Source organism: Podarcis tiliguerta, assembly GCF_965153285.1.
Source record: "Podarcis tiliguerta genome assembly, chromosome: 1".
In the NCBI taxonomy this organism is placed as follows: Eukaryota; Metazoa; Chordata; class Lepidosauria; order Squamata; family Lacertidae; genus Podarcis; species Podarcis tiliguerta.
The window spans coordinates 56,688,278-56,715,963 of record NC_139534.1 but is presented as its reverse complement, the minus strand read 5'-3'; the positions used below and the strand labels follow the sequence as shown (position 1 = coordinate 56,715,963).

The 27,686-nt window shown below is 45.4% G+C and overlaps 1 protein-coding gene across 5 annotated transcripts in view; it reads left to right on the top strand.

Annotated features, from left to right (window-relative positions):
* Positions 1–27,686, top strand: part of SYT7 (synaptotagmin 7) — a 225,035-nt gene that overhangs the window by 174,356 nt on the left and 22,993 nt on the right. For 3 of the 5 annotated variants that reach the window (XM_083416931.1, XM_083416933.1, XM_083416932.1), the window contains 2 exons: positions 7,288–7,410; positions 14,979–15,114. In XM_083416931.1, the coding sequence (XP_083273057.1) occupies positions 7,288–7,410; positions 14,979–15,114 (259 nt within the window). The remainder of the gene's footprint in view (positions 1–7,287; positions 7,411–14,978; positions 15,115–27,686) is intronic. The other 2 variants (XM_083416935.1, XM_083416934.1) reach the window with 1 other exon arrangement.

The following is a 27,686-nucleotide window of genomic DNA, read 5'->3' as shown; positions in this document are numbered from 1 at the left end:
ACAGTGCCTACAGAACAGCATTTAAGCTATTTATAGCAGACGTTTTCTTGGTCTCCACAGCTTTTGCTGAGGTCAGTGAAGTGATCTGTGAACAATTGCTGGGCTTTATTTTGAAGCCAAGGAACACAAGACTTGGTGAGCGAGGCTTCTCAGTGTACTACAGACCATGATAGCCCCCGCATTTGCATCCTGCTTCCTCCATATTCACTTTTCATAACATTCCCAGTATCACTTTAGATTTGGAACTTTGGACGTAAGCAAGTGCCTCATGTTCAAAAGCTTATACCATTTAAATATAGTGTACTTAAGAGGGAAGGATTGGTGCTTTGCCTTTACCCTTTGATGTTTCTGGTGGGTTTGGGGGGGGGGTTGCAAAGGGGAAGTGCTGAAGCATGATTCTCCCTTCAGGAGGACTGTACCATTTGGTACCGTGTTAGTAGGGCTATACCATGTGGTATTTCTGAATGCGAAACTCATTGAAGCACCTCCTGAAGTGGACTCTAATCCACAAAAGCTTATGCTTTACAGGGTCACAAGTCTCTGCTGTTTGTGCCACAACAGACTTAACATTGCTACCCCTTTGGAAATCATTAGAAAGAACCACCTTTAACTGGGCAGGGGGGTGGAATAGAGTGGTTCTGTAACAGAAAAATAAATGGGAAAGGAAGCAAACTGTTATCTTGCATGACTGCAAAACCATTTAACCTCAATGCGGATGCGATGAGGAGCTAGCACACTTTGCCATTTTCCTTTCACCCTTCACAAATGAAGGTTCAAAGCAGAGAGGTTGGTCTGCATCTCACACTGCCCTGTAAAGGTCATTTCTACTGGAGTTGACAGTGGTCCCAGAGTCAAATGGGAAGTGACATCTTTAGCCAAAACTTTTTCTTTCTCTAGGCTGCTTTCAACCATTATTCAACAGTAGGGTAGAAACCACCTGGAAATCTGTTAATAATAATAATAATAATAATAATAATAATAATAATAATAATAATAATGTGTTTGTAGCCTATTTATCAGTTTGAAATTCCCAAGGCATACACCAATAATCCTATAGATGAGCAATGTTACAGTGCTATCCTATATGTGTCAATCAAATGCATGTATCATTTAGTTAGTTTAAATTAGTACATTGTTTCAAAAAGAAGTCCTGAAGCAATTTACAATACAAAGCAATAAAATGCAAAATATAAATGTACAACGAAGGATCTATTAAAACAATACAAATGTACTGGAAATGTTCATCCAGAAAAATCATCGAACAACATAAAATAACCAAGAATAATATAAGAATAATATAAGAATAAGCATGAAAAAACAGTCCCAAGGCTGTCCAAGTGCCCAGGAAAATAGAAACACCTTTGTCTGATGCCAGAAGAATGACAGTCAGCACCAAGTGAGCTTCCCTGGAGAGAGCATTCCATAAGTGGGAAGAAGAACTAAGGGGGCTATTACAGAAAAGGCCCTTTCTCTCATTGCCATACGCCAAACATATATTGGAGGCTGCAATCCTATGCATAGGATTTTGCTGTTAGAATAGAAAAAACCAAAATCCTCTAGCGATGTACAACAACATAAAATAAAATATTGAAATAATCAATAAAAAACACAGTTGAAAACTGGTATCAAACATATTTATTAAAAAATAAATAAATCAACACAGTTATAAAACTAAAACACAGGTAACTTCTATACACCTGAATAGGCTCGCCTAGACAAACATGTTTTAAGTAGGCACCTGAAGGAATACAGTGAAGATGCCTGCCTGATGTCAACAGGCAGGGAGCTCCAAATGGTACGTGCTGCCACACTAAAAGATCAATTTCTTACAAGTTCAGAATGAGTGTTAAACAACACCTGTAAAAGTGCCAGTCTAATGGGCACATGTGGGATAAGGCGACCCTACAAGTGAACTGGTCCCAAGCCATTAAGGGCTTTATATACTAACATCTTGAACTTGGCCCAGTAGCAAATAGGCAGAGGTGTTATGTGCTGAGAGGCTCTCGCTCTTCCCCTCAGTTGCTACTGCCTTGCCCTCTGTATATTCTAGAAATGGTGCTCTGGATATACATGCAGGCATTCCCTTAATTGTGCACCTGGACCTTTAAAAAATTGTTTTGTCTGTGGAATGGCACAGCAAAAACCTTCCACCAAAGCATGTTTCACACTAGCCAAAATGGCCTTTTTTTTCCTTTTTAAAATTGAAATGCAAGTTTTCTGACCCACCACATTGGCTCAAACAGATTTTCTTTCCCAAAGTACATGTCTCAGGAGTGCCTTGCCAGGGCAAAGGCTGGTTGACCTGGTGGAAGCACAGGCACCTCTGTTCTGCAGAACCTCCCTCTGAATACAGTAGAGAGCACTTCCTGCCATTTACCATCTAGGCCAAAGAGCAAGGTTGGACCTTCAGCTGTTTGCAACACTTTAAAGCGCCTATCTGGTGTTGCTCCTGCTGCTGCTGCACAGCTAAACACCAAGGCTGGAGAGTGCTTGTTGGGAACTGGATTATTAAGTAATTGTGAGTTTGGGGGCAAATTGCCATGAGTATGCTGATGACATTCGGTTTTGTTTCTCCATAATATCTGAATCAGGAGAATCTGTGTGGGCTCTGGACCAGTGCCTGGATGCAGTGATGGGGTGGATGAGGGGAAATAAGCTGAGCTTGAATCCAGGCAAGGTAGAGGCATTGTGGGTGAGTGGTTCCCATGTCTGAGAAATTTGTCAATTGCCTGTTTTGGGTGGGGTGCACTCTCCTTGAAGGAGCAGTCATGCAGTTCGGGAGTATTTTGGGATTCAGCTTTGTCACTGGAGGCCCAGGGAGCCTCAGAGGCTAGAAGCACCTTTTACCTGTTTTGACAAGGGAGACAGTTTTGACATGGCTGTTCCTGGGCTGGGAGAGCTTGGCCAAAGTAGTTCAGGCATTGGTGACTTCAAGATTGGATGCCTGCAGTGCAATGTGGGGCATTCCTTTCACCTGATATGGAAGCTTCAGGTAGTGCAGAATGCTGCAGCACAGTTGCTGATAAGGGACAACAGATATAGTGCAAATAGTGGGCTTGAGCACTGCCCACAATGTGGATAGGGAAGCATTGAGACAGATTTAAACTTAAAGTGCTCAAGTGTCTGTGAAAGTGCACAGAAGTACGCATGCAAAAATGGGATCTGATTGATTCACATGCACATTAATTCCATCTACACAGTCTACCAACAAAGTACCAGTCTGAAAGCTAGTTAGCCTGCTCCTATTTATGGCCACCCCAGAGCTGGGTCTGAATGCAAAAAGAGTGATGGTTCAGGTAGATTAGACCCTGGATCTATGACAGACATGGGGTGGTTTGCAAAGGGTGTTGGGCATCCAGCTTGCCATCTTGGTCTTTGAAAGAGCAGGTAAAGAGTCAAGGCACTCAGCTGCAATTAAGATGTTCCCTCCCCCCACACACATCTGAGTAGGCTGCTAAAGTTGTTGTTGCTGGCATCTGTCTGTTTCGAGAGACAATGGCATGCGCCTCTGGGGGTGAAGTCAAACCGCTGTGTTAGCAGCACTGAAGTAAACCTCCCCAAGGTACAAGCCTGACCAGTGTGTAGAGGGTGGAGACTATGCTGCCCAGGCAACAAGACCCTCAACAAGACCCTCCTCTTGGCTTCGGTGATGTAGTCCAAAGGAAAGTGGAGCAATACATTTGGCACCAGCTGGGCTGCAGGAGTTAGTGGAAGGAGGCATACAACTGTCTTAGGGACTCCACTCCGGATTTGTGTAGGGCTTACTCCTTAATCTTTTCTCCTGCCAAAGATATCCCACAAGGCAGTGGAGGTTTGGAGCAGAGTCTTCCAATTCCTAGATGGGTTATCTTTCCAGGTTGATGAGACCCATCTGCCCCTCACTTCCCTCTGCAGCATGTGCAGAAGCTGGGCTTATTGATCATTGGACCCACTATTGATCTGTCCGCTCAATCCTCTGGGGAAGTCCCTAACTCCCTGAGGTCTAGCCAGCCAATCAAAGCCTTTCCCAGCGTGTAGCCACTGTCTGATGCTGACAGCTTCCAGGGTTTATGTGAAAGTGTGTAGTTGCATCCATTTAAATACCTGGGTAGTGTTAAATGAGATTATTCTGAGTCCCAACCCATATTATATCCATTTGTTGCAGTAATTTAGACCCTTTGGCTATGAATCCACAATGGCAGAGTCCTGGGAGCAGTCACTAATCTAAGCTGCTACAACTATGGAATGCTGAGTGAAAGCTGAAGGTCATCTTGTCCAGCCAGATTCTATGAATCTCAATACTCCCAACTATTAGTATCATTCAGACCACAGTATGTGAAAAGCAAAGATAATAGACCAGGGTGCATCATGCCAGCTGTGTTTGTATGATCAAGTGAACTTGCATAAAACGAAATGTTCTTCTTTTCAGAGGAGGGGGAACAGATTTCATCTCCCCATGAAAATTACTCTTATGCATGCTCGGCTCAGCCCTTCTGAAAAATCAGGGGAATATTATCGCAGCAAAACTAATTCTTATACTCAATTTCATTTCCATTTATTCACCTGACTTCCTGGCTGTAACAAGCTGACTGCAACCAATCCATCCAGAAATTTCAGGCTATGTTCTGGGATAGAAACAGCTTGAGGAGAGTTGGGTCCAAAAGGCCCAACCATGTCTACTCAGAGGTGCCCTACTGAATTCAGTGGGGCTTAGTCCCAGGGTGATTGCAGCCATAGTAGAGAGCAGGAAAGTGGCCAACTTTTAGCATATAGGCTCAGCTGAAGGACTTCAGTTCTTCAGCACTTCTGCTTCCCAACATTTTGGCTGTCATGGATTATTTCTCTCAATATTGGAGCTTCCACACAATCTTCTTCCTGTTTACAGACTGGGCAAATCAAATGAGGCACAGATAGGCTTAGTCTTTCCTCAAGGTCAGACTGTAAGCTAGCAGCAAGATTTGAGCCAGAACGCAGCAAGCTTCAGGTGGCTTTGTATTTTAATATTGAAGCCAGGCACCTTGTCTGATTACTATCAAAGGGACTATATTATGATCTATTTATTAGACATCCTTCAATCTCTGAGGGAAAAGAGGAAAGAACAGATAATGATGCTCCTACCTGGATATATTTGGTTTCAGCATGCTGCTTGGCCTGTCACAATTCCTGCTATTTCTTGCTCTCTCTCACACTCCACAAACATCGTGCTTATCTGATCTCCCCCCATACATGCAGCTCAACAGCTTCAAATCTAATTACACAGATTCCCTGGCCAGAGCTTTTCCCCCAGCACCTTTTCCAGTCTTATGAGTGCACTGACCCATTCTGAATTCAGAGAAGTGAAAGGTTTCACAAGGCGTGATGAGTAGCGGTGCATGCATGTCAGAGAGCGGGTACATCACACTTTGTTGGGAGAGGCACAGCACTTGAACTGGGGTCGCGGCACTGTTTCTTGTTTGCACCACCCTCAACAGCCTGGGGCCACATAGGGCAGCTGCTTTCAAACAACGGCCAAAAAAAAAAAAAAAAAGACGAAGAAGGAGCTTGTTCCTGTTCAGATCTGAAAATCCCCCAGGCCCTCTGCAGAAATGAGCACAAAGCTGACACAGGTTTATAAGGGTCATGCTTCAAAGTGACTACCTGTGCCCTGCTGGTGGAGTTTCACTCTGCCATGACATCACTCAGTGCAGTCGCAGATGAAATTCGTCCCAAGGATTTAAGCATGTTTCTCCATCCTGTACCACAAGGTGGATGGGGGAACATGGAATTCTCCCAGGAAATCCCTGAACTGAAAGTTGTAACAGTCATTGTCAATTTGCTGTATACCATATTTATTCGAATCTAATGCTCCCCCTTTTTGGCCAAATTACGTTGCAAAAATTAAGGTGTGCATTAGATTCGATGGCACATTTACATTCGCCAGCAAATAGTTGTTGTTGTTTTTTTGTTTCAAGGTTTTGAAAATTGAGGTGTGCATTAGATTCGATGGCGCATTAGACTTGAACAAATACAGTATATTGATTCCCTTAGGGATTCCTCTTGTTCAATACTGATCCACTTTCAAATCAGGCATTAAATAAATGCTCCAGCCACTCTAGCTTGCTGCTTACATTACAGAATTGAAGCTCCAGTCGATATACATCTTGCGGCAAATTTTAAAAAGAAAAGCAGCCCTCCCATTGTTTTTCATTGTCTTCTACAGCTACTGTTGCCCAGTATCAATCACCTGCAATCATTCAATGTTTCTAATCCCATACTAACTCATTTTTGCACAATTCCAACAGCTTCCACATTCAGCAGAAGCTCAGATAGTCTCCTGCTGCAAAGCCATCTTGCTGTTAGTTGCTGAGAACCCCACCACACCTAACGGCTGTACCAACAATCTAGCAGCAAGCTAATATTCTGTGCAACACAGCAGCAAATAGTTCAGCTATTTGTGTGATGCTGCTTTTTCAAACTAGCAACAATGACGCTTCCTGCAGCCATCTTTGGTTTCAAAGAATGATAATCATGAAAAAGTAGTAGCTATGAGATCACTAACCTCCATTCCTTGTTCCTAACCTGTACCATCTTTAAGTACCATCCAGCAATGAGTCACAATTGGTGTTAATTATGTGCATATCACAAAGTCACCAGGCAGTCTTGCCTTCTACACCAAATTTTAGGCACTCCTCATCTTCAGAAGTGTCATCTTAGCTCACCCTCATGCCTCTCATAGCAGCAGCAGCTTCTTGGATCAGTACCTGGGTGTAGTACATGGAATCACTACTTAATGCAGAGGTGAGGTGACGTTAGGTGATATATCCACATCACTGTCTTTCCATGTTAGACACCCACAGTTTCAGGAGAAGACTAACTTCATAATGTTGGTTTATTTTGAAGTTCATATTCGTGTGGTTTATGGATAAATCGATGCCTCTGGAGGCAGATGAAGTTGCTGTTCTATGCAAAAAAAGAGGCCATAATGGCAACCTTGCTTTGTCTCCAGGATATTTGCACATTTAGACACTCCAAGGGCACAGTCTTGTGCAGCCCTTCCTACACAGTATCATGGTGATTCATCTGCTTCCAGTGCTCTCTCTCGCCTCTGAATTGTACCCAGAAAGCCTGAGGATTTAATGCTTTGTACAGCAGATAGATATTAAAAATCTCTTTTCATTGTAGTGCTACGATGCTGTTTTCTCTCCAGTTTCATTTCTTATGCTCTGTTCTTCTTTTTCTCTTTTCTGTCTGTCTGTCGTTTTTCAACCTGCCTACTGCTCACTGAACCTGGGGCCTCATCGCTCCCCTGGCTGGATCCCCTCTGGACAGGGAAGGCCGCATGGTGGTGTTGTCCCTTGTTTTGGGGCTTTCAGAACAGGACGACTTTGCCAATATACCTGATCTTCAAACCACTGGAAACCAACAGAACCAGAACTCTCAGGGGGACAAGAGGTATGAGTAGGAGACAGGGGCTTTCGGCAAGAGGAAAGAAAGCCTCACGAGGGGCTGTCCTTCATGAGAGTTGGAAGGCTGGTGCAGGAAATCAAGGAAGCTCCAGCGTTGGGCCTGGTGCAACATCTAAGCCAGTCTAGCAATATTCTTCCCTCCTGCTTGGAACCTCATTTCCTCCCTGATGGTCAGCTCCCTTTGGGGAAAAATGGCAATTCCTTTCACAAGCGCGTACTCTGGTGGGAATGTATCCTCATATAAACCCTCCCCATTTTACATCTCTTCAGCTCCATCCAGTTCCTTCTCTCTTCCCTGTCCAGTCCAATAGTAAGTGTGTGAGGAGTGTGCAGGGTTGGGCCAATACATTTTGCTCTCTGAGGCAAATAGTATCCAACCCACCCCCACCCCCACCCCACCAAGCTAAAGTGTATAATACCCAAAGCTGAGTGGCACCCAAAGCAGATGATTCCACAAGCGCCTCTCTGCCTTCCTGGCAGTAAAAAGACAATAATAATAAATTAAGGGTGGTGGTCAGGTGGACCCATTGCAATTAATGGACCTAGCTTAGTCGTGTTAATTAATTTCATGATTGCAAACAAAAACCATGTGTAGAATATATCACTGCTGCTGTCAGGTACATAAGATATTTGCCCTGGACTCCATGGCTACCAATATTGTGACTGGCCCCTTTTGGCAGGTCTGGAATTTAGCATTAGGAAGACTAATACGTTGGGGACCCTGATCATAATACGGCCTATCTCAAACTACCTGGGTGCAGCACATCCTTCTCCTGAAGATGCAGTAGGCACACTGACACTCCTAATTCAGAGCTACCCTCAGGACCTGCAGGTTGCTCCCTATGAAGCAAGAATAGTCTCTCCTTCCTTGTTTTCCCCTTCCCATACACTCCCTCACTTGACTAATGGGATCTAACAGGGTCATATTGTGTGACTTACAAAATAGGTTCTCGGAGAGGAAGTGCCTAGCTAGAAGCAGAGGCCTCAAACACTTCCACATGTACGTTAAATTCCATCTTTTAAGGAGAGGAGGTGCGAAGGAGCAGGTTTCACATGATCAGTGCATTAATTAACTGGCACCGTTCTCGCCTGCTGACTATTTTTACCTTGCTGAGGCTATATTTCACTACATATTTTAGCACTTTCCATTTGATCATCCAATTGCATAGTTGATCCTTGCTTTTTCAACCTGCAATTTTAAGTAGTAGCAGGTGAACAAAGAGTCCTATTAGGCCATAACAATTCAGGGGGAGAGGAAGTACCTACGACTGGCACATGCCCATTCTGTGCACATCCCATCTGGGAAAACCCTCTACCTCCTACATAATCAGGCCGCCCCAGTCCCAGCTTGATGAGAACATTCTCTCTTGTAACCAGCTTCAGTAATAAGAAACCTACATGTGTTTATTGCATCCATCACACAATGATTCCCATAATTTCAAGACCAGAAGGAGTTGGGCAAATGGCCACTGTATGTGTAAGGGCAAATGGCCACTGTATGTGTAAGAGATGTTTTGCAGGGATTGGCTCTGAAGAGCCTTTTCCATTTCATATTGTTAGTCTAGAGAGAATCCCACAGAGAAAGAGCTGTGCTTTTGTAAGCTTCTTTCATGGTTAATATGAGGAAATGAAGGCTCTCCAGTTTGCCCAAAGCAGGGGGTTTAGATTATTCTCACTTCTTTTGAAAGCTTGGCCCTCACTGTATATCATTTTCTGGGCCACCGATGGAAGGCTCTTTTCAAACCTAATTAACTTAATTTGGGGCGGGGTTATAAGGGGCACTGCAGTCCAAAGGATGTAGAGGCAGCTGCAAGCCACCCTTCCACACAAAAAACACTCCCTGTGCAACCGTTGAGATTAGGAGACTCTTCCATTGGCACCAAAGGAGTGGCGGGAGGTTGCGATGGGCCAGATGGAGAGGCTCCCAGCTCACATCTGACCCCTGGACTACTAGCTCCCCACTCCTGCTTTAGTACAGGCATGCAACAATTGTCTTTCTAGACTTCCAAGCTTCTATTAACTTCTGTACAGTCACACTGTGGGAGCAGAAAACTCAGAGCTCATACTGAAATTTTTATTATTGTAATCTTGCACTTACGGCTGTCACATACCCTCCAACATTCCCCTGATGAAAATAGGGACCACACCTCTTTTGGTGTCACACAAGTCAGGTGGCTCATGTGAGAGTGCAGCACCAAAAGACACTTTTGGGTGTTGTGTTCTGACTTGCGTGAGAGCGCGGCACCACTGCAAATGCCAGCACCAGCTCATCCCTGGGACATTCTGGAATCAAAGCAGAAGCCAGGATGGCTTTTGTAATTCTAGGAATGTTACCGGAAAATAGGGACGATTGGAGGGTATGTTGTCAGTTTAATCTGGAATGTGTCCTTGTGTCGTGTCTCAACAAATAACTTAATGGAGAAATTTTGGTGCCACAGGCCCGGTCAGACAAGGAAACCTAAACCTAATCCCAAATGTTGTGCAGATCTCATGCAGGATAGCAGAATCAATGGAGATGTAAGGAGATATGAACTGTTCATTTGTCTGTGCCTCAGGAACTCAGCATCTCTCAGAGCTTCCTGTCTTCAGTTCCTGTATCTGATATTTAGGGAAAAAAACACAACTTTCTGAATCAGAAGAAGTCATGGTTACCACCTGCCTTTCTTGTTTTCCTGTGAGGCCCTTGATACTTTACTGAGATTCAGGAAAACAACTTCCCACGTATTAGTTTGGTCCCCCATCTCCTTGGTAATGCATTCAGCTCTGATCGCAAGCTGCTCCACTGGTCACACCATTCCTTTCCAAACCACTGCTCCCCCTCTCTCTGGAGGCTGACAGTGTGGGAAAGAGTGATGTGATCAGCATACCCATCTATGATCAGAGCCTAATGCATTACTAAAGCCTCCTGCGATGGAGCAGTGGGGATCTTGGCAGCTACCACCAGACTCAGTAATGTCTGAATTGGGCATCTGTCTCAAGCTCTGTCTTTCAACCTGTTCCCCTCCCTGCCTTCCTTGTGGAATATTGTCTCTGCTTCTTCCCTCTCCACCTGTGGTCAACTTCTCCCTTGCTTCCTCTGCACACTCGCCATACTGCTTCCCTACGCCTCTCTTCCACATTCTCTTGCCTCTTTTTATTTGCCCGCCTGCCCCCCAGCCACCTTTTCTGCCTGCCTGGCCTATGGAATGTTGATGATTGTACAATGATTGCAGAGGGGCTTGTGATGCAGTCTTTGGGGGCTTGCTGTGAGGGAGGGAGGGGTTGTTCTGGTTGCATTGAAATCCCTTTTACCTCAGTCTCTCCTCTCCTCAGCAGTGATCACACGATGTTCTGCCATCCCATACCCCAATGTAATATATCCTCACCCTCATCCTCCTTGCACTTTCTCCTCTTCCTTCTTCTAGCCTTGCTGCTCTTGTTGCTGCCTGAACTTTCCCCCTTGTCAACCTCGGCAGCTCCAGTCCAGTGCCTTGTTCTCTGTGTGTGGTGGCTGTTCCTCCTCTACGAATCTTTGTGGTTTGTGTGTGTGTGTGTGTGGATGTGTGTGTGTGCATATGGTTGTGTGTTTCTCTCCTGCTACACTTTTCTCCACCCTCTTTCCGTTCCAGCAGGAGGCATCCTGCAGATCCTGGGATGAAAGGCACCCTCTCTTCTTTCTTTCTCTCTCTTCTCTCGCTTCTCTCTCTCTCTCTCTCTCTCTCTTTATTCTGTGACTTCTGCAGCACTCACCAACTCCCAGACAGCCTTGCAGCTGATCCAGTACTCTGGGGTTGCAAAAATAACTCTGGATTTGTCATACCTTCTGACAGTCAATCACACACATACACACACACACACACACATTTGCTCTCACTTTATTTTTAACTTTTTTTTTCTTTTTTTCTTTTTTTGGTCTCCAGCTATTCTGGTCTCCTTTATCTGTGCATGCATGTGCTAGTCTGTATGTCAGTGTACACCCAGCATCTTTGTATGTGTCAGTCTTCCTCAGGGTGTAATCTTTATATCTAGAATTTCCCACCCAAGAGTCTGTCCCTCTGCATGAGCCTGATGCTTGTTGATCTATTTATGTGTATGTGTATTGCTGTATTTATTGATGGGTATCAGTGTGTTTGGATCTTGTGTGTGATGTGTCTGCATGTCAGCGTGCCTGGAGATGCGCATGTAATGAGCCATTACATAAGTCCATTGGCATATGCTCGTCTCTCTCTTTGTGGTTATTATATCATCTTTGTGATATGTCAAGAGGCTATCTGTATATAATCAATGTCTTTGGGTTTTCCATCTTGGTCAGCATCTCCTTTATATTATTTGTCTGCCTCTGAACAATGCGTGTCTGCATTTTTCTTAGGCTTTCCTCCTCCCCCTGCCCCCACATCCTATAGAAAACTTGTGTGAATGAGGTCCAGCTGATCAAATTTAATCCAGAAACTGTCCATTATTGGCAGGTGTCATTCTTATCATGAAGGGCTCCTCTCTGCATCTTTGGAAACCTTGATTTTTCATTTCTGAATGCATGCTGAGAGCCCTCCACATGTGCAGTTAAGCTCAGTGATAGAGCCCTTGCTTTGCATACGAAAGCTTCCAGGCTCAATCCCTGGCAGCTAGCTCCAGTTCAAAGAATCAGGGGGCAGGTGATGAGAAGAAGTCTTCTGCCTGAGGCCCTAGAGAGCCGCTGCTAGTCAGATTAAGCAGTGCTGGGAGAGATGGATGAGTAGTCTGATGTGGTATAAGTCAGCTTTCTATGTCTTTTCAATCTTCAACATGAATGTGCATAGACTGAGAGAGGAGTCTGTCACCACAGTGGTGTGCGCATGCACACACACACATGCACGCATGCACGCACGCACGCACAGAGAAGGCTAGAACGACAAGCTTATGGGCAATTCTTTTTCTTCAGGCCTTTTCATTAGTTACATTGCTGCATGGGGTGGGGAGTGGGACTGTGTGCTGATTTCCTATCCTTTCCTCAACAATAGCTTGACCTATCACTACCCCTGGGCTTTATGACGGAGTGAGAATTTGAGTCTGGCTCTCCCATGTTCAACCCCAACATTCTCACGGCTGCGGTGTGAACAAACTTGCTCTGCCTCCAGCAACCTACAGGCAGTGGTGGAGGAAGGGGGGTGCGGGGGATGTGGGCCACCCCAGGTGTCATCACTGAGGGTGTGTGTGACAAAATGAGTTTGGTTTTTTTTAATTGGGCTTATGAATTTTTTTAGGAGTGACGTGGTGGCTTAGGTGCCTGCAGGTCCTGCACTGCCTGAAACAGCAGTGTGGGACTTGCATCTGCCTACTGCCTCTTTCTCAGCCGCCCTACAACTGAGGGGGAGGCGTCAGAGAGGCTCACCACACCCCCATGTGCGGATTGCCACACCCCCATGGGCAGCTCACCACGACCCCACGGGCAGGGATCGCCCCGCCCCCAGCTGCAGGACACGCCCCCCCACCAGGCACCCGAGCAGCTGGTTACGCCGTTGCCTACAGGAGCTCAGTTCACACTAGGGTGCACATGAACCGCCTCCCACTATGACGATCGTCACTCTGTCATGGAATTCGCACAGAGCTACATTGAAAGAGCGGGTTTCTGAGCCCAAATACTTGCACCACAGCCCACCAGCTGTTCAAGCTAGTAACAAACACACCGCCCAACCGCTCATCATGCTCAATTGCATATTCTAAGCAAAGTACATTCTGTTGGTGTTTCTGGGCTCAGCATCTTCTTCACTTAGACAATTTTGGCTAGATCCAGAAAGGGGCAAATTTCCAGCTTCCCATGCCTGCACCCTCAGTACATGTAACATGGAGTTGTTCCTTGTTTATCTGCATTTTCCTTGTACCCATCCAGACAGGTGGTGTACACACTCTCTTCAGTATCTTTATATATCAGTGTGTGGGCCTTTCTATGCCTGCGTTGTGTGTCCAGCAGTCTGTAATTGTGGCCAGCTGTCTCCTTGTGCATCCATTGCAATATCCTTTCCTTGGGCAAGGAGCAAGTTTATGTCTCTCCTCCTATATGTGCCCTTTCCAGCCTTCTGCTTAATGCCAGCTCCTCTCTCTTCCTCCTGGCTCATGTCTTTCTCTTGGCTTCCTGTAGAGCTCCACCTCCTTATCCTAGGTGTAGCAATTTGCCTGCCCTGGATAATTTGAGCTCCCACATTCTTGTGAGGGAGATCATTGATCTGTTTGTGACTGTGTCGCAAGTGTCAGTTGACATGATGAGACCACTGAAGCAGCCCATATCATGCTTGGATCTTCTGGAGAGCTTGCAATAGCCTTCCTGAAAATTGAAGGGAGAGGCATAAAATCAGGCGTGTTTTGAATGCAGCCATGGAGCTAGGAGTGGAATGTTTTGCTCACAGGACCCTGGAAGAAGGCACATTTGTATGTGTATGCAATAAGACAGTTGCTTCCTTAATCACATTGCTTATTTGTAGCAATGCTGCTGTGGGAACAAAACGGAAACCAATCAATGGAGGGGATTTCCAAGGGTGCTACCACTTATCAATTTCCCTCTGCGTGGTAAATAAAAGTAACTTCTTGAAAAGCAGCTGCCACGTTATGCCCAATATGAAATGGCACCGGGAGGCATAATTGATGACTAGCCAAAACAGCATTCCCCAAGCCTACCTGGCAAAAGATGAGGTGTTGCGGAGTTAATTAACTGTGGCCAAGGTTTGAACTAAAGACCTAACCTGACCCAGGCAGAGTAGCCCCACTCTGCTCTTTCCCTGGGCCCTTGTGAGACATCCCGTCAACACCCAGTGCTCAGTTTCTTGGAAACTCTTCATACACTGAGGCTGGCAGAGAAACCATCTGGTCGTACGTCATTTCAGAAATTGCCTGTCGAGGAAAGCAAACAAAGGTGGTTGCCTCTTTGTGAAAGGGAATGTTTGTATTTGGAGAAGGTTAATGGACTGGAGAGGCAGGAAGAGAGTTTGCAAGAAGTACCAGCACAGACCAGCCTACAACTATGAAGCTTCAGTATGCCCTTTCCAGCTCAATCCCATATGTATTGACACAGCACAGAAATGGTATCTAAATACTCAGAAGGAGAAAGGCATGTAGTTTCATATGGGGTCTTTTGGTGGTGGGGAGATGGTCCATCCAAATGGAAGGGGTGTGTGTATGTGATAATCTTAAAATCAGAACCAGGAAAGACCCTGAGCAAGAATGAAGTGATATGGTGGGTGTTTTATTTATTCATTGAGTGTGACATAGAAAAGGGACAGACCCATCTCCTCACAGGGTTAACAACTTAAATGTCAATAAAGGACAGGGAGAGAGGAGAGAAGGGACAGAAGAAGAGAAGGTTGCTGAGTCCAAAGGCTCGAAATAAACATTGAAAAAGCAAGTACGTAAAGCTGGTTTGGGATTCCACAGGGGTAAGTTGTAGGGGGGATCACAGAAATGAGATGGGTTATCAGACTTGTACTGGAGGTTTAGCCCTCAGTTCTCTAGTTCTGCCACGAGCTATGTTTTTCCTCCTTGTCTTGAATCCTGTATTTCTGTTGTCTCCAAAGCGTATGCATAATGTGCTTCTCCTATCTCTCCCAGGTTGCCCTCTGGTGGCAAAGCGGTAAACACAGCTCCTGTGCCAGGACAGACACAACACGAGGAGTCTGACCATAAAACAGAGCCTCGCTCATCCGTCTCGGACCTTGTAAACTCCCTGACCAGTGAGATGCTGATGGTGAGTGCTATCAGGGTTGCTCAGTATAATAATAATTCACAGTATATATTCCCATAAAGTCTGGAGGAAGCAAGGTCTTTATTCTGGATTAGGCACATCTGACCATATTCCGTTTCTATTTCAAAAGTGTTCTCTCTCTCTCTCTCTCCCACACACACACACACACACACGACAGGAAGATTCAACTAACAAGTCCCACTAGCCTGCACAAGGACTTCTGCTAGTGCAATGGGACCGCCCCCCACTTTCCTCCCCTGTACCCCATCCCAAAATTGGCTTGGGGGTCAGGAGAACCCCCAGAACAGTGCACAAGAGGGAAGGAGGGGATCATTCTATCTAGCAAACTGAAAAGCATTCACTGACAGAATGATTGCCATAGTGCTTCGCAGAATTCCTCCCACTGTGTATATGTGTGTGTTCTAAATGAATTCAGCCTCCACTTCCAGAACAGTGAGGCCGAGACTTAAGACTGGATTTGTCTTAAGTTCTTGTCCTACTCTACACAGATGACTCTGGAATTGGAACTACTTACTGGTTTATTTGCAACATTTTTATACCATCCATTAACAGTAAGTTATCTGACTGTTGTACAATTTTTAAAATATAAAAACACAACATTCAAAAAAGCCAGTGTGGTAAAGTGGTTAGAATATTGGAGTGTAGGGCCTAGGGACCAGGGTTTAAACCCCCATTCAGCCACAAAGGTTACTGGGTGACCTTGGGCCAGTCATCACCTCTTAACCCAGCTCACAGGGTTGTTTTGAGGATAAAATGGCGGTGACACCTTGGAGGGAAGGTAGGATATAAATGTAATAAATAAATGAAATAAAAAAAACCAAATTAAATCTACATCAGAATAAAATCAACAGCACAGAAACAGCATTAACCAAGATATAAAAACAGGGTTTTAAAAATAAAAAAGTGCGGAAGTAAGAAAAGGTCTCCACTGCCGCCAAAAAACTGCAATGTAAGTGCCAGGCAAGCTTCTCTGGGGAAGGCATTGTGCAACCAAAGTGCCATCCTGGTGTTGATTCAGAAAAAGGCCCTCTCCCTAGTGGTCACCCATCTCACTTTATTTGGGAGAGTACCTGAAGAAGAGCCTCTGAAGATGCTCTTAGGATCCAGGCAGGTATACCTGAGAGGAGGTGATCCTTCAGGTAACCTGGCTCCAAGCCATTGAGGTCATTAAATGTTAATACTGGCACTTTCAAGTTGACCCAGAAACAGCCTGGCAGCCAGTGCAGATGGCAAAGTGCCGGTGTAGTAGGAACATATTGGCCAGTCCCTGTTAACAATCTGGCTTCCCTGTTGTGGAACACCTCGAGTTTTTAGTCTGTTTTGTAAGACAGCCTCAGGTAGAATGCATCACAGTAATCTAAGCAAGAAGTTAGTGGAGTGTGAATAAGTGCAGCTAGGCTATTTGAGTTTCAGGCCCAAAGTGCATGAGACGCAGGTAATCCGTGATTGGATCACCCTTTGTTGTTTATTAAACTGCTGTTGGGGTTCCAAATTTGACTGGGGAAGCAGCACAGGGCAAAATATTATCCCTTTCTCCTCAAACCATTTCCCACATCTTAAACCTCACCGCCGAAGCTGCTGTTAGCTCTGCTGAACAGGGGGACATACACTCCCATGAAACACAGACGTTATCTCTGAGAAGGGTCTCCCAGCTTTGTGTCCGAACCCTCCCAGCACCAGCCATTCTGTTTTCATCCAGGGTTACCCAATATTTTAATTTCCTAGATTTTGGGGCTCCCGCTGCTTTGCATCACCATGAGCTGAGCAGGTTCTTACGTTTGCCTTGTTCAAAAATAATAAAAATAAAAAAACCCCTCTCTTGAACTCTTCACTGTATCCTTATTGATTTATTCGGGGGTGGGGGATAATGAAACAAGGTTTCCAGGGTTATACAACGTTCAGACAGATGTGTTTGCATAGGGGATAAAAGCAGTGGAGTGACTAGCAATCCAAATTTAAATCTGTTTTGAACATTGCTAGCTGTGCGTCAGGTCCATTATTGAAATTTGTGGTCAATAAGCTGCTATATTTCAAACATATTAAGGTGAGTTCATGTATTGATTTTCAACAAAGAAAAAGCCTGTTACCTTCCTGCTTGTTTTTCATTTATATATACTTCCCTAACGTAAGAGGCAATGATCTATTATCAGCTGTTCCATAATGATATACTTTATGCATCCAGGTGACCAAATGATAGCTACAATTATTGCACTTGGCCTCTCTATTACACCCCTGTTTTGGCCTGAAAGGTCAAAGAAAAATCCACTCTGGGTTGCTACAAATGGTCTTTTAGTGACTTTGTCATCATTTTAAGAACTCTGCAGAGAAAAGTAAGACTACTTGGCAAGTTTTTGGAAGGAACCATTTCACATGTTATTAAGCTACCATAGCAGCTATTTTTCTCCTTCTCTAGACACCCTTGTGTGTAGTAGGACTCCGAAGCTAGTGTGGAATAGGTAAATGTAAAGGTACCCTTACCCGTACTGGCTAGTCTTGACAGACTCTAGGGTTGTGTGCCCATCTCACTTAAGAGGCCAGGGGCCAGCGCTGTCCGGAGACACTTCCGGGTCACGTGGCCAGCGTGAAAAAGCCGCATCTGGCGAGCCAGCGCAGCACACGGAAACGCCGTTTACCTTCCCGCCAGTAAGCGGTCCCTATTTATCTACTTGCACCCGGAGGTGCTTTCGAACTGCTAGGTTGGCAGGCGCTGGGACCGAGCAACGGGAGCGCACCCCACAGCGGGGATTCGAACCGCCGACCTTTCGATCGGCAAGCCCTAGGCGCTGAGGCTTTTACCCACAGCGCCACCCGCGTCCCAACTAGGAGTGGAATACTCCTAGTTGAAAGATTTGTAAATGGAAGAGACAGATATTGGGTCCAAACTTGTGATCACCCATGAAGCTTACTGGGAGACCTTGGGCAAAGTCCCTGTTTTTTCAGCCTAACCTTCTTCACTAGCTTGCTGTGAAGATAAGATGGTGTGAACTCAATGTTCTGTGCACCAGTCCAAGCTGCTTGGAGAAGTGCGGGATACCAGTGTGCTCCCGCTGATGCTCTTTATACCTTGAAAGTGTTTATTTATGTATTGCCTGTGTCCCTCACTATCCACCCCACTTCTTCCCAGTGGGTCTCCTTATTTCTAGCACCCCCACTCTTCTAGTCTCTGCCCACTTTCCATCAGCTAGTTCCTGTTTGCTGGGAAATATTAATGAGCTGGCCTGCAGATAACACAGCAGGCGTGGAGCTGTCTGCTGGGTTCATTAAATCACAGGCACAGTTGATCCCTGGGATGCAGCCATATGAGGGGCACCCTGAGGCAAGGAGTCAAAGAGGGTCCCATTGCACACATGGAACATTAACTTCTGGACTTTTGCCTTCATAAATGTATCAAGCTTAATTCATAAGTACCTCTCTTTGTGCTCTGTGTCCACTTTAGACAGAAAGTAAATGTATCTGTACGATGATTTTTAATATGTCGGCCAACGTGTATTTATTTATTTATTTGAACCTATTGTTTCTTTGGTCGGTTTTGTTGCCAGACCCCTGGCAATGGTTGAGACTTAGAAAACGGTTCTAGTATTAGATTTCTTTGTCTTTCCATACTGATAGTTTCCTTTGACCATAGTTGGAAGAAGGGCTTTTTAGCTTAGAAAAAAAAGACAAATAACAGAGCAATCCAATTCAAGTTACACCAGCTGATGGGGACAGAGAATCTGGAGGAAAAGCTGCTACTCTGGCCAAACACCAGATGCTTCACTACCCTGGCAAACACTCCAGATGCTATGCTGGTGCATCTGCTGTGGTGGCGAACGCATGTCAGGAAAGTGGCCAAAACAAGGTGGAGTTGTGAGGTAGATGGAGGTGACCACACATTTATGCCATATTCTATACTCCTGTGGCCATGCCTCCATTGATGACACAACTTTACACCCCATCCAGAACTGGTGCAAGAAATTTCCTCCCCACTGATTTCAGTGAAAGGGGAAGACATGTAAAATAACTGCTCTCCCATCAACAAATGCTCCACACACATTGCCATGGCAGAGCACAGAATATGGTTGGACTCGGCGCTCACTCACAGCCTACCGCCACCAGTATAAGCTCATACAAGAATCTCACCTTGAGACTCCAGGCATAGACACCCAACAGCTACCTCCACTCCTATACCTGGAGATGTCAGGACAAAGCACCCCACACAGGTAAGCAAGGAAAGCGGGAAAGCATGCTTCAAGTACAGTACATCTGCTGCATCTGTCTCCTGTGTATTCCCCATCACCACCCTTTTTCAGTCAAGGGCCACATTGCCTTAAGGGAAAATGGTTGGTGGCCCACCTATTGGTAGTAGACAGGCCAAAATTTAGTGGGTGACAAAAAAAAAAGTTGGTGACACCACTTTTTTCTCTCTTTCTGACATCTCTTTTTCTCTCTATAGGTCCCTGTTTCTCCCCTTCACAATCCATTAATTTCTCTCACACAAAAATCCCACCTACCCACTTCTGTGTATACAGGCATGCACCCCATTCATTCACCATCCATATATTCTCTCTTCTATTATCCCTCACAAACATGCACTATCTAACCAAACACCACACCCAACTATCCATCTATACACACAGCCAATCCATATACTTGCCCATTCATTCATTTGTGCGCATGCATACACAAACACACACACACACACACACACACACACAGACCTAAGATCAGTTTTTTTTCTGTTGCTCACCTCTGCACTTTCCTGGTTCACACTCCTAGCCAAATCCATTATCCATCATTATCTCCTCCTTTTTCGTTTTGGCTGGCCTACCCCAGCCCACATTTCAGTCATTCATTCCCCTCTCTGCACCTTTCACCCATTGGTTTCTTCATTATTCCCCTACTTTGTTTTCTCCAGAGGGAAAGAGAGAAACTATCAAATAGGCAGACAGGAAAGCTTCCTGTACTCTGGTTCTCACACTCTGTGGTTGACCATCCAAGCTTGCAATCAGTTAGCTTGCCAGCCTGCCAATCAGTCTCTCTCTCTCTCTCTCTCTCTCCTTGTCCACATTTGAGCATTCTAGATTCAGGTAGGTAGCCGTGTTGGTCTGACGCAGTTGAAATAAAAAAAATAAAAAATAAATAAAAAGTAGCACCTTATAGACCAACTAAGATTGTTCTGGTATAAGCTTTTGTGTGCATGCACACTTCTTCAGATACACTGAAACAGAAGTCACCAGACCCTTATATATAGTGGGAGGGTGGAGTGGGGTATTTCTCAAAAGGGTAGTAGGAGATGGGTGATTGGCTCAAACCATACCCATTGCACCCATTTTGTGTGTGCACATGAAAGCTTATACCAGAACAAACTTAGTTGGTCTATACGGTGCTACTTTTAATTTTTTTTATTTTTATTTTGACATTTGAGCATTGTTTAGTCCACTTCCCCTCCATTTGAATTTGACTGGAGTAGTCCACTCAAGCACATATCTGAATTTGTATATGAGGAGCAACTTCTGTCTTTCTCATTCATACTAGTAGGTGCTCCCTTTTGTGTTTGTCCCTGCCTTCTAATTTGTTGATTCAATTATGCTGCTTAAGTACCGACAGAGCATGTGCACATGCACTTTGTTTTTGAAAATCCCTGCCCCCATCAAGAAGTGCACAAAAGCACCAACATCAGGTGATTGTAAATTCTCAGCACACCTCTCTTTTGCACTTTTCTGGTTTTGTGCAAATATGGGGGATCCAAAGCGAAAAAATCCATTCTGAAGCACATTAGAAATAGTTACAAGCATGGCCCTAAAAGAAAGAAAACCAATTGTAAATTGTGTGGAGCAGTTTGGAGCCCATTTTACTCCAGTTTATTGTATTATCCCTGTTATCAGGTAACCCTGAATTTACACGGGTGATGTGCAGAGGTTTGTGTTGTTGAGGGTATTATCATGCAGACTGTGCAAATTAAATGGAAAGGCAAGCAGCTGCAAACACACAGTAAACTCCAGTGTGGACAAAGTTTCTCTCTTTCTCTCTCTCCTCATGGTGCTTAGATTGCTATGGGCCAAATGAAACCACAGAAGGGCAAAATAGGAGGATGCAAATGGATGAGAGGCCACAAGCCAGGTTGGAAGGCTCCATAAGCCCCAATCCCAACTCCTGCTATATGTGAATTCTTGGTCTTGTCTGAACTATATTGCTGTAACACTCTTTCCCTTCAACAGTGGGGAACAATGTCTCCCACTCACAGGAGGCATTCAACCCCACAAACAGGTAAGCTCTTTGTTGGCAGAAGGCAACCATTGCCACTCTTGACTGATGAGCACCATTGACTTGCAGGATCACAGCTCACAAAGTTCCTCTGCCACCCACACAAGGGATAGATACACGCAGCTGTTGCAGTCCTTTCATCCCCCATATTGAGCGGGGCAGGGAGCCTGAGCACAGGTGGCTACAGGGCACCCTCTGTTTCACTCCCTCACAAGCACATACTGTGCATCCAGGACCAGGGACTATGAGCTCCAGATGCTGACTATTGCTTGATGCTGTCTGTCTCTCTCAGATGCAGGATCCATCTCATACTCTGTTCTCCGCAGGCCACGAGGGAGAAATACCCCATGACCAACGGCAGGGACTGGGATAATGGAGTTGTTAACGTACTTCTCCCAGGCAGGCTCCTGCACTGTTCCAAGCCCTTGCAAGCTCTTTGACAGACAGTTGTGCAACAGGTGAAGGTGTTTCTGGCATGGAGACCCTGTATCTGCCACCCTACTGTCTGCCAAGCCACAGTCCAAGGCACTGGAACCTTGTTGGGCGTCTGCTTGGCAATGTCATCTATGTACCTTTCCCTTTCAGGAGCTCCATCATTCTGGATGCTAATCAATAAAGGCTGTGAGTTTGCCACATGTGGTGCATCTTATTTGAGAGGAGGCATTAGATAGGGCTCCCTTGACCCCTCGCTGCAGGATCTGGCTTTGGGAATGGACTGGGAGCCAGGGAGTTTGCTGGGCGCAGGGAAAGCGGTCTGTGCACTCAGGTTCCCTGGCCTATGAGGGGGCAGACCGCTCAGGAACATGCAGAGATTATGACAGCCTTTGACTTTGCACTACATGCCCAGTGCCATCCAGAAGAACTCCAGTGCAGTTGTTTGTTTCTTAGAGCTGGGTCACACATGCATGTATATCTCTTGACAGCTGTACGCACGCTGCTTTGCGCTTCTTAATTAGGCTATATAAAAAAGGCATCCCTCACATCAAAGATGGGCAATGTGGTGTCATGTGCTTCCCTCTTGTGGTAGAACTAGGAAGAGCTATGCTATAGAAGCAAGGTGCAGTTGCTATAGGGAGGAGCAGGAACCTTGTGATACCTAGCTGAATGTTTGATTCCCTTAAGATGCATGTGGTGCAGGATTGTCACACATGGTGGTGTATACACAGGATTCTTGCCCGTAGGGATTTTGTAAAATGTGATGCAGCCCTAAAGGAAGATAAGGCTATCGATGGCTGTGTTCTACCTTCATGAGCGGAGGCAATATGCCTCTGAATGCTGGGAATCACAAGTGGGGAGAGTGCTGTTGCCCTCAGGTCCTGCTTGCAGGCTTTCCACAGGCATCCGGCTGCCCAGTGTGAATATAGGATGCTGGACTAGATTGGACTTTGGCCTGAACTAGCAGGGCTCTTACAAAGGAAACCTTACAAAGAGCAGCTTTGGGAGCCTTGTGCTCGGAACGTGGCTTCCCCACCCTTGTTCTCAAGCAATCCTATATAAACCACTAAAATAATAAAACACAAATCTAAGGGTGCCTCCAGGCTCAAAATTTTGCGGGAAGGGATTCAAGTCCATACCAATACTTTAGGTTGGTGCAATTCAAGCAGATTAAAGTTCTCTTCTGCCCTAGTGCAGCAAATCCGCTTCTTCTTTAGAAAACCTGGACTTTTTCCCATTTGGGAAGTAAGGGGAAATGCATTTTAAAGTATTGGATGACCCAGTGATTAACAGGAACACCCCACAAGCAGATCAGGTTGAATGCTCACTGTCGTATAACCAACCTGTAAAAAAATCAGAATGAATGCTTAGTAAAGACCAGATCTACTCTAACCACCACAAATGCTTTTGCAATCAAATAAGGATGAGTGCTGAATAAACAGGTCATCTGCAATCAAAAAAAGGTCACCTGGAGCAGCCCTGAATGCTAACATACACATGCACTCCCCAAAGACCCAGTGCTATAAAAATGCCTTAACCTATGTTATGAAGACAGTCTCCCCATGGACCTCATGGGGGTGAGCATGACATAGATGGGATGCCACAACAAAAAAGCACCACACTCAGAAGGTGCCAACCTCACCTGTAACAGGGAAGGCTCCCAGCACAGAACATATTGAGTTAATGCTGGCAAGGGGGCGGGGAGTTCAGTATGAAAGGAAGTCATTTAAGGCAGAGGTTTTCAACCTTTTTGAGTCCACGGCTCCCTTGACCAACTACCTTCTTTCTGCAGCACCCCTGTGGGGCTCAGGAGCCCAGTTATGTCACCCCTTGCCTGCAGAGCCGGCAGCCTCTCACCCTTTTTCAAACACCCTCCCTTGTGGAGTTTTCCCTCAGCCTCCTCTTGTCTCCCCTCCTTGGGAGTCCTCTGGGCAGCTGTTTCTGCTGCCCCTGGTCCCTGAGCTGCTCCCCCTACCCCCAAGAGAGATGCCTCCCAGAAACATCATTTGCCTGCAGAGCTTGTAGCTAGTGCTGCTGTAATAAACAGCTGTGCAAGCCTTTGGGAGGCAGAGACGTGAGAGGGCATCAGAAGGAGAAGAAAGAGGAACAGAGGCCAGTGTTGCCCATGGCACCCCTGACCATCATTCAAGGCACTCCAGGGTGCCACAACACACTGGTTGAAAACCACTGATTTAAGGTCTTATCCACACTTTCTCTTTTCCTGCTGCCTTCCCTGGAAAAAACCACTCTTTAGCACTTGGTCGGAGCAAACAGTAATTCGGTCCGTTCCCCCCCCCCCCCCCCAGATTGCCATTTATTCCAATCTGTTGCTAAAGAGCAGTTTTTCCCTTGGAAAAGAGCAGGGCAAGGGAAAACCACTTGGACTTGTGCCTAGAAAGTGTGGGTCTAGCAGAAAACTTCTTGGAGTCATGCTAATGAGCCCTAAGTTATCCAAGCCCCAAACTATAAAGTGCATTGAAGTTCAACACTAGCACCTTGTATTTGGTACAGAAACAAACTGGCAGCCAATGAAATCTTCATAATTCAGCAATGATAGGAATATTGCAGTGCAGGATTTTTGGATTAGCTGAAGTTTCCAAATTGTCTTCAGATAAACAGGGCTGCATGGTGAGGAATCTTGCAGGTATGCATTCGCTTTCATTGCCACCAAGAGATGTGCAGATTGTTGTGTTTGTAGTGTCCTCTGTAATTCCTCAGAATCCCTGATGCACTTTTCCTTAATCCAGCCTCTTTCCAAGAACTTTGACCCCCATTTTATATAGAACAAGTGACTTTTCCCTGGGCATAGCATCTTACAATCCGCAGAATGTCATTCCTGTTAATATAATTCTTATCTCCTTGCCCTCTGTCTCCTTTTTCCACTCTATCCTTAATCTTCATATTATTCAAGTCCTTGTAGATGGTAATGTTCCAGGCCCCACTGTCAGGAGCACACAGAGTACCAGTGCTAAACAATGCACAACACAATTCAGTTTGGCTTTGTAGTGAATCCCACATGAGGTGTTGTTCACATAACACAGTATCTATCTCAACAACTTGTCTCAAATAGCTGCAGCAGAAAGATGGGGGGAGGAAATGTACCGTATTTTTTGCTCTATAAGACTCACTTTCCCCCTCCTAAAAAGTAAGGGGGAATGTGTGTGCGTCTTACGGAGCGAATGCAGGCTGCGCAGCTATCCCAGAAGCCAGAACAGCAAGAGGGATCACTGCTTTCACTGCGCAGCGACCCGTCTTGCTGTTCTGGCTTCTGAAATTCAGAATATATATTTCCTTGTTTTCCTCCTCCAAAAACTAGGTGCGTCTTGTGGTCTGGTGCATCTTATAGAGCGAAAAATACGGTATTTCCCCCCCTTTCTTTTATTCTCTTTGTGCTCTGTGGACATTGGGGAGAGGGGACCATGCATTTGATCCTTCACTAATAGATTTCAAACATGACTATCACCAGGAGAGAAACTGCCCCAGCGGGTGATGGGTTTCTGCACTTTAAAATCTTAGCTCCTGTAGCCAGAAAGATGGTTAGAGTAGAGCCTGGGACACCAGGATTCAAATCCCCAATCAGCTATGAAACTCACTGGGTGACCTTGGGCCAATCATTGTCTCTTAGCCTAACCTACCTCACAGGGACGTTGTGGAGATAAAATGGGAAGGAGGAGAACCATGTAGGCCACCTTGAGCTCCTTGGATAAAAATGTAATCATGCAGATTTCCATGCACTAAGCAAATTTACGTCAGGCGTTACTGGGGAAGGGCAAGAGGAGGCATTGGCCCCTCCTTGTCTCCCCCCCCCCTCGCAATTCCATATCCTCCAAGATAAAAACAAGAAACGTTATTGTGGATTTGACACATTCATAGTCTAACACGGCCTGAGCATAACATACCACACCACTACCTTCACACCCAGGTGTTCTGAGAGAGCCAGTATTCCTTTTCCTTGAAGCAAATATGGAACAACACACCTTCCATATTGCTCATAATGCAGAAGGCATTAAAAATGTTAGGCCATTTGCATGAAATAATTCCTTCGAATGCATAGAAATGTTCTCATTTCTCCATCATTGGCAAATGAGCTTTAAGCAGGCCTGTACACACCAAAGCTAGGAGGTTGGCCCAACCTGCCACGGCTGAGCCAGACCACAACCACTGCTCCCTACTAGCTGGCGGTCAGGGTTCCTTCTCTGCCTTGGAGCTCTCAAGCTGCAGGTCTGTCTGTCTGAGTCTGGACCTGACAGCCCTGTGGAAGCCAAAGTTAATGGCCTCCTTGTTCTGCTGCTGGCAGGTGAAGACTTTCTTGTTCCAACAGGCTTTGGGGAACTGTTTTTAAGGAAAGGGCTGGTGCTGTGGTGTTTTTATTGTAATGATCTGTTCATTTTAATAGATGTATTGTGTGTATGTGTGTTACTTTTTTTTTTTAATGACTGCTTTTTTCCTATGTTTTTAGCAGTTTCTGTTTTAGCTGCAAGCTGTCTTGAGTCCCTGTCAGGGGAAAGGATGGGATATAAATCTGATGATGATGATGATGATGGCAGGGCCAGTCATACAATAAATGGCACCACAGGCAAGGAGCATCTTTGATGCTCCCTCCATTTCTTCCACTTCTTAAAGCCTTATTTTTTTATAGCATTTATAGTCCATTTCCTGTCTTCTGCGCAATTTACATGCATGATTTATCCCTGTCACATCAGATGATAAATTTGCACACTCTGATCTGTACCATGTGAACTGTTTCTGATATTTGTTTTGCCTCTTGAGTGGATTGTTGAGTAGACTGTCCATGTAAAGTCTCTCTAAAAGTGCAGGTCATGGTTTAATAACTACCCAGCATCTCAAAAAGAGGGTGGAAGATAAGGTTAGAAAATGAGTTAAGCAGGTTTTCTGAAGGGGGTGGCTCTCTGTACCCCCACCCCACCCCCCACCCCGCTGTCCCTCTAGATTGAAGCTGATGCATCTGAGTATCTAATAAGAAAGTGGATCTAGCAGTCTTTGTTCCTTGTGATCCATGAATCTCCGTTTTGATGATTAAGACTCTGGGAGAAGATCTTTTGCCTCCTGAGTAATCAGCAACCCTTCCAGGAACCTAATGGACACCCATCATTCCTACTTCCTTCTTGTCTAAAACTGAGTCCCCCTAACTTTGCTCTTGTGGCCTCATTTCCACCCACGCTCATCCACAGGAGATGCAAAGATCCCAGGGTCCCAAGAACTGTTGCGCTGAGCGAGAGGCAATCCATACTGTCATCCTGGCTCTGGAGGAAGTGGCTTCTGTAACGTGACAGGCAGGCTGTCAGGAAGGATTTATCAAATTGGCCCTCCCCAATCCTGCTGAAGCAAGCACGTGGATCAGAGCCAGGAGCCATTTGAGAGATATCAGGGATGGGAGGAAGCTTAATCCTTCCTGACAGCTCCCTGGAATGCACCAGGCCCTGGGCAAGAAATCCAAGAGAGACTATTTATTCCCTTAAAATGTGTAAAGGATTCAACTTCCTGCTATACTATCATGACATGTTCTCTGGAGAGAAGACAAAATAATCACCTGAGGAGCCTAGAGACCTGATAGGGCAAAGAACATGGAATAACGGAACACCAACAGGAGAATAGTCCCAAAACGCCTTCAGATCTGAGGTCTTCCTCAGTGTAGCAAGCGATTGTCCCATTTGCCCTCTGGCTGAGACCATTTTGAAAGGTTAATTTAAAAAGGGCTTCTGCTTTAGGAAAGGTGTGAAATGTGCAAGCCTGACGGGGGTTGTCACTGCTAACTATATATGCATTTTCTCCTTACTTCAGACCATGTGTATGTCCTTGAGGAAATCTACTAGAGCTAGATAATCAGGCAGCTCCTCAGCTTCTTTCCCTCTCTT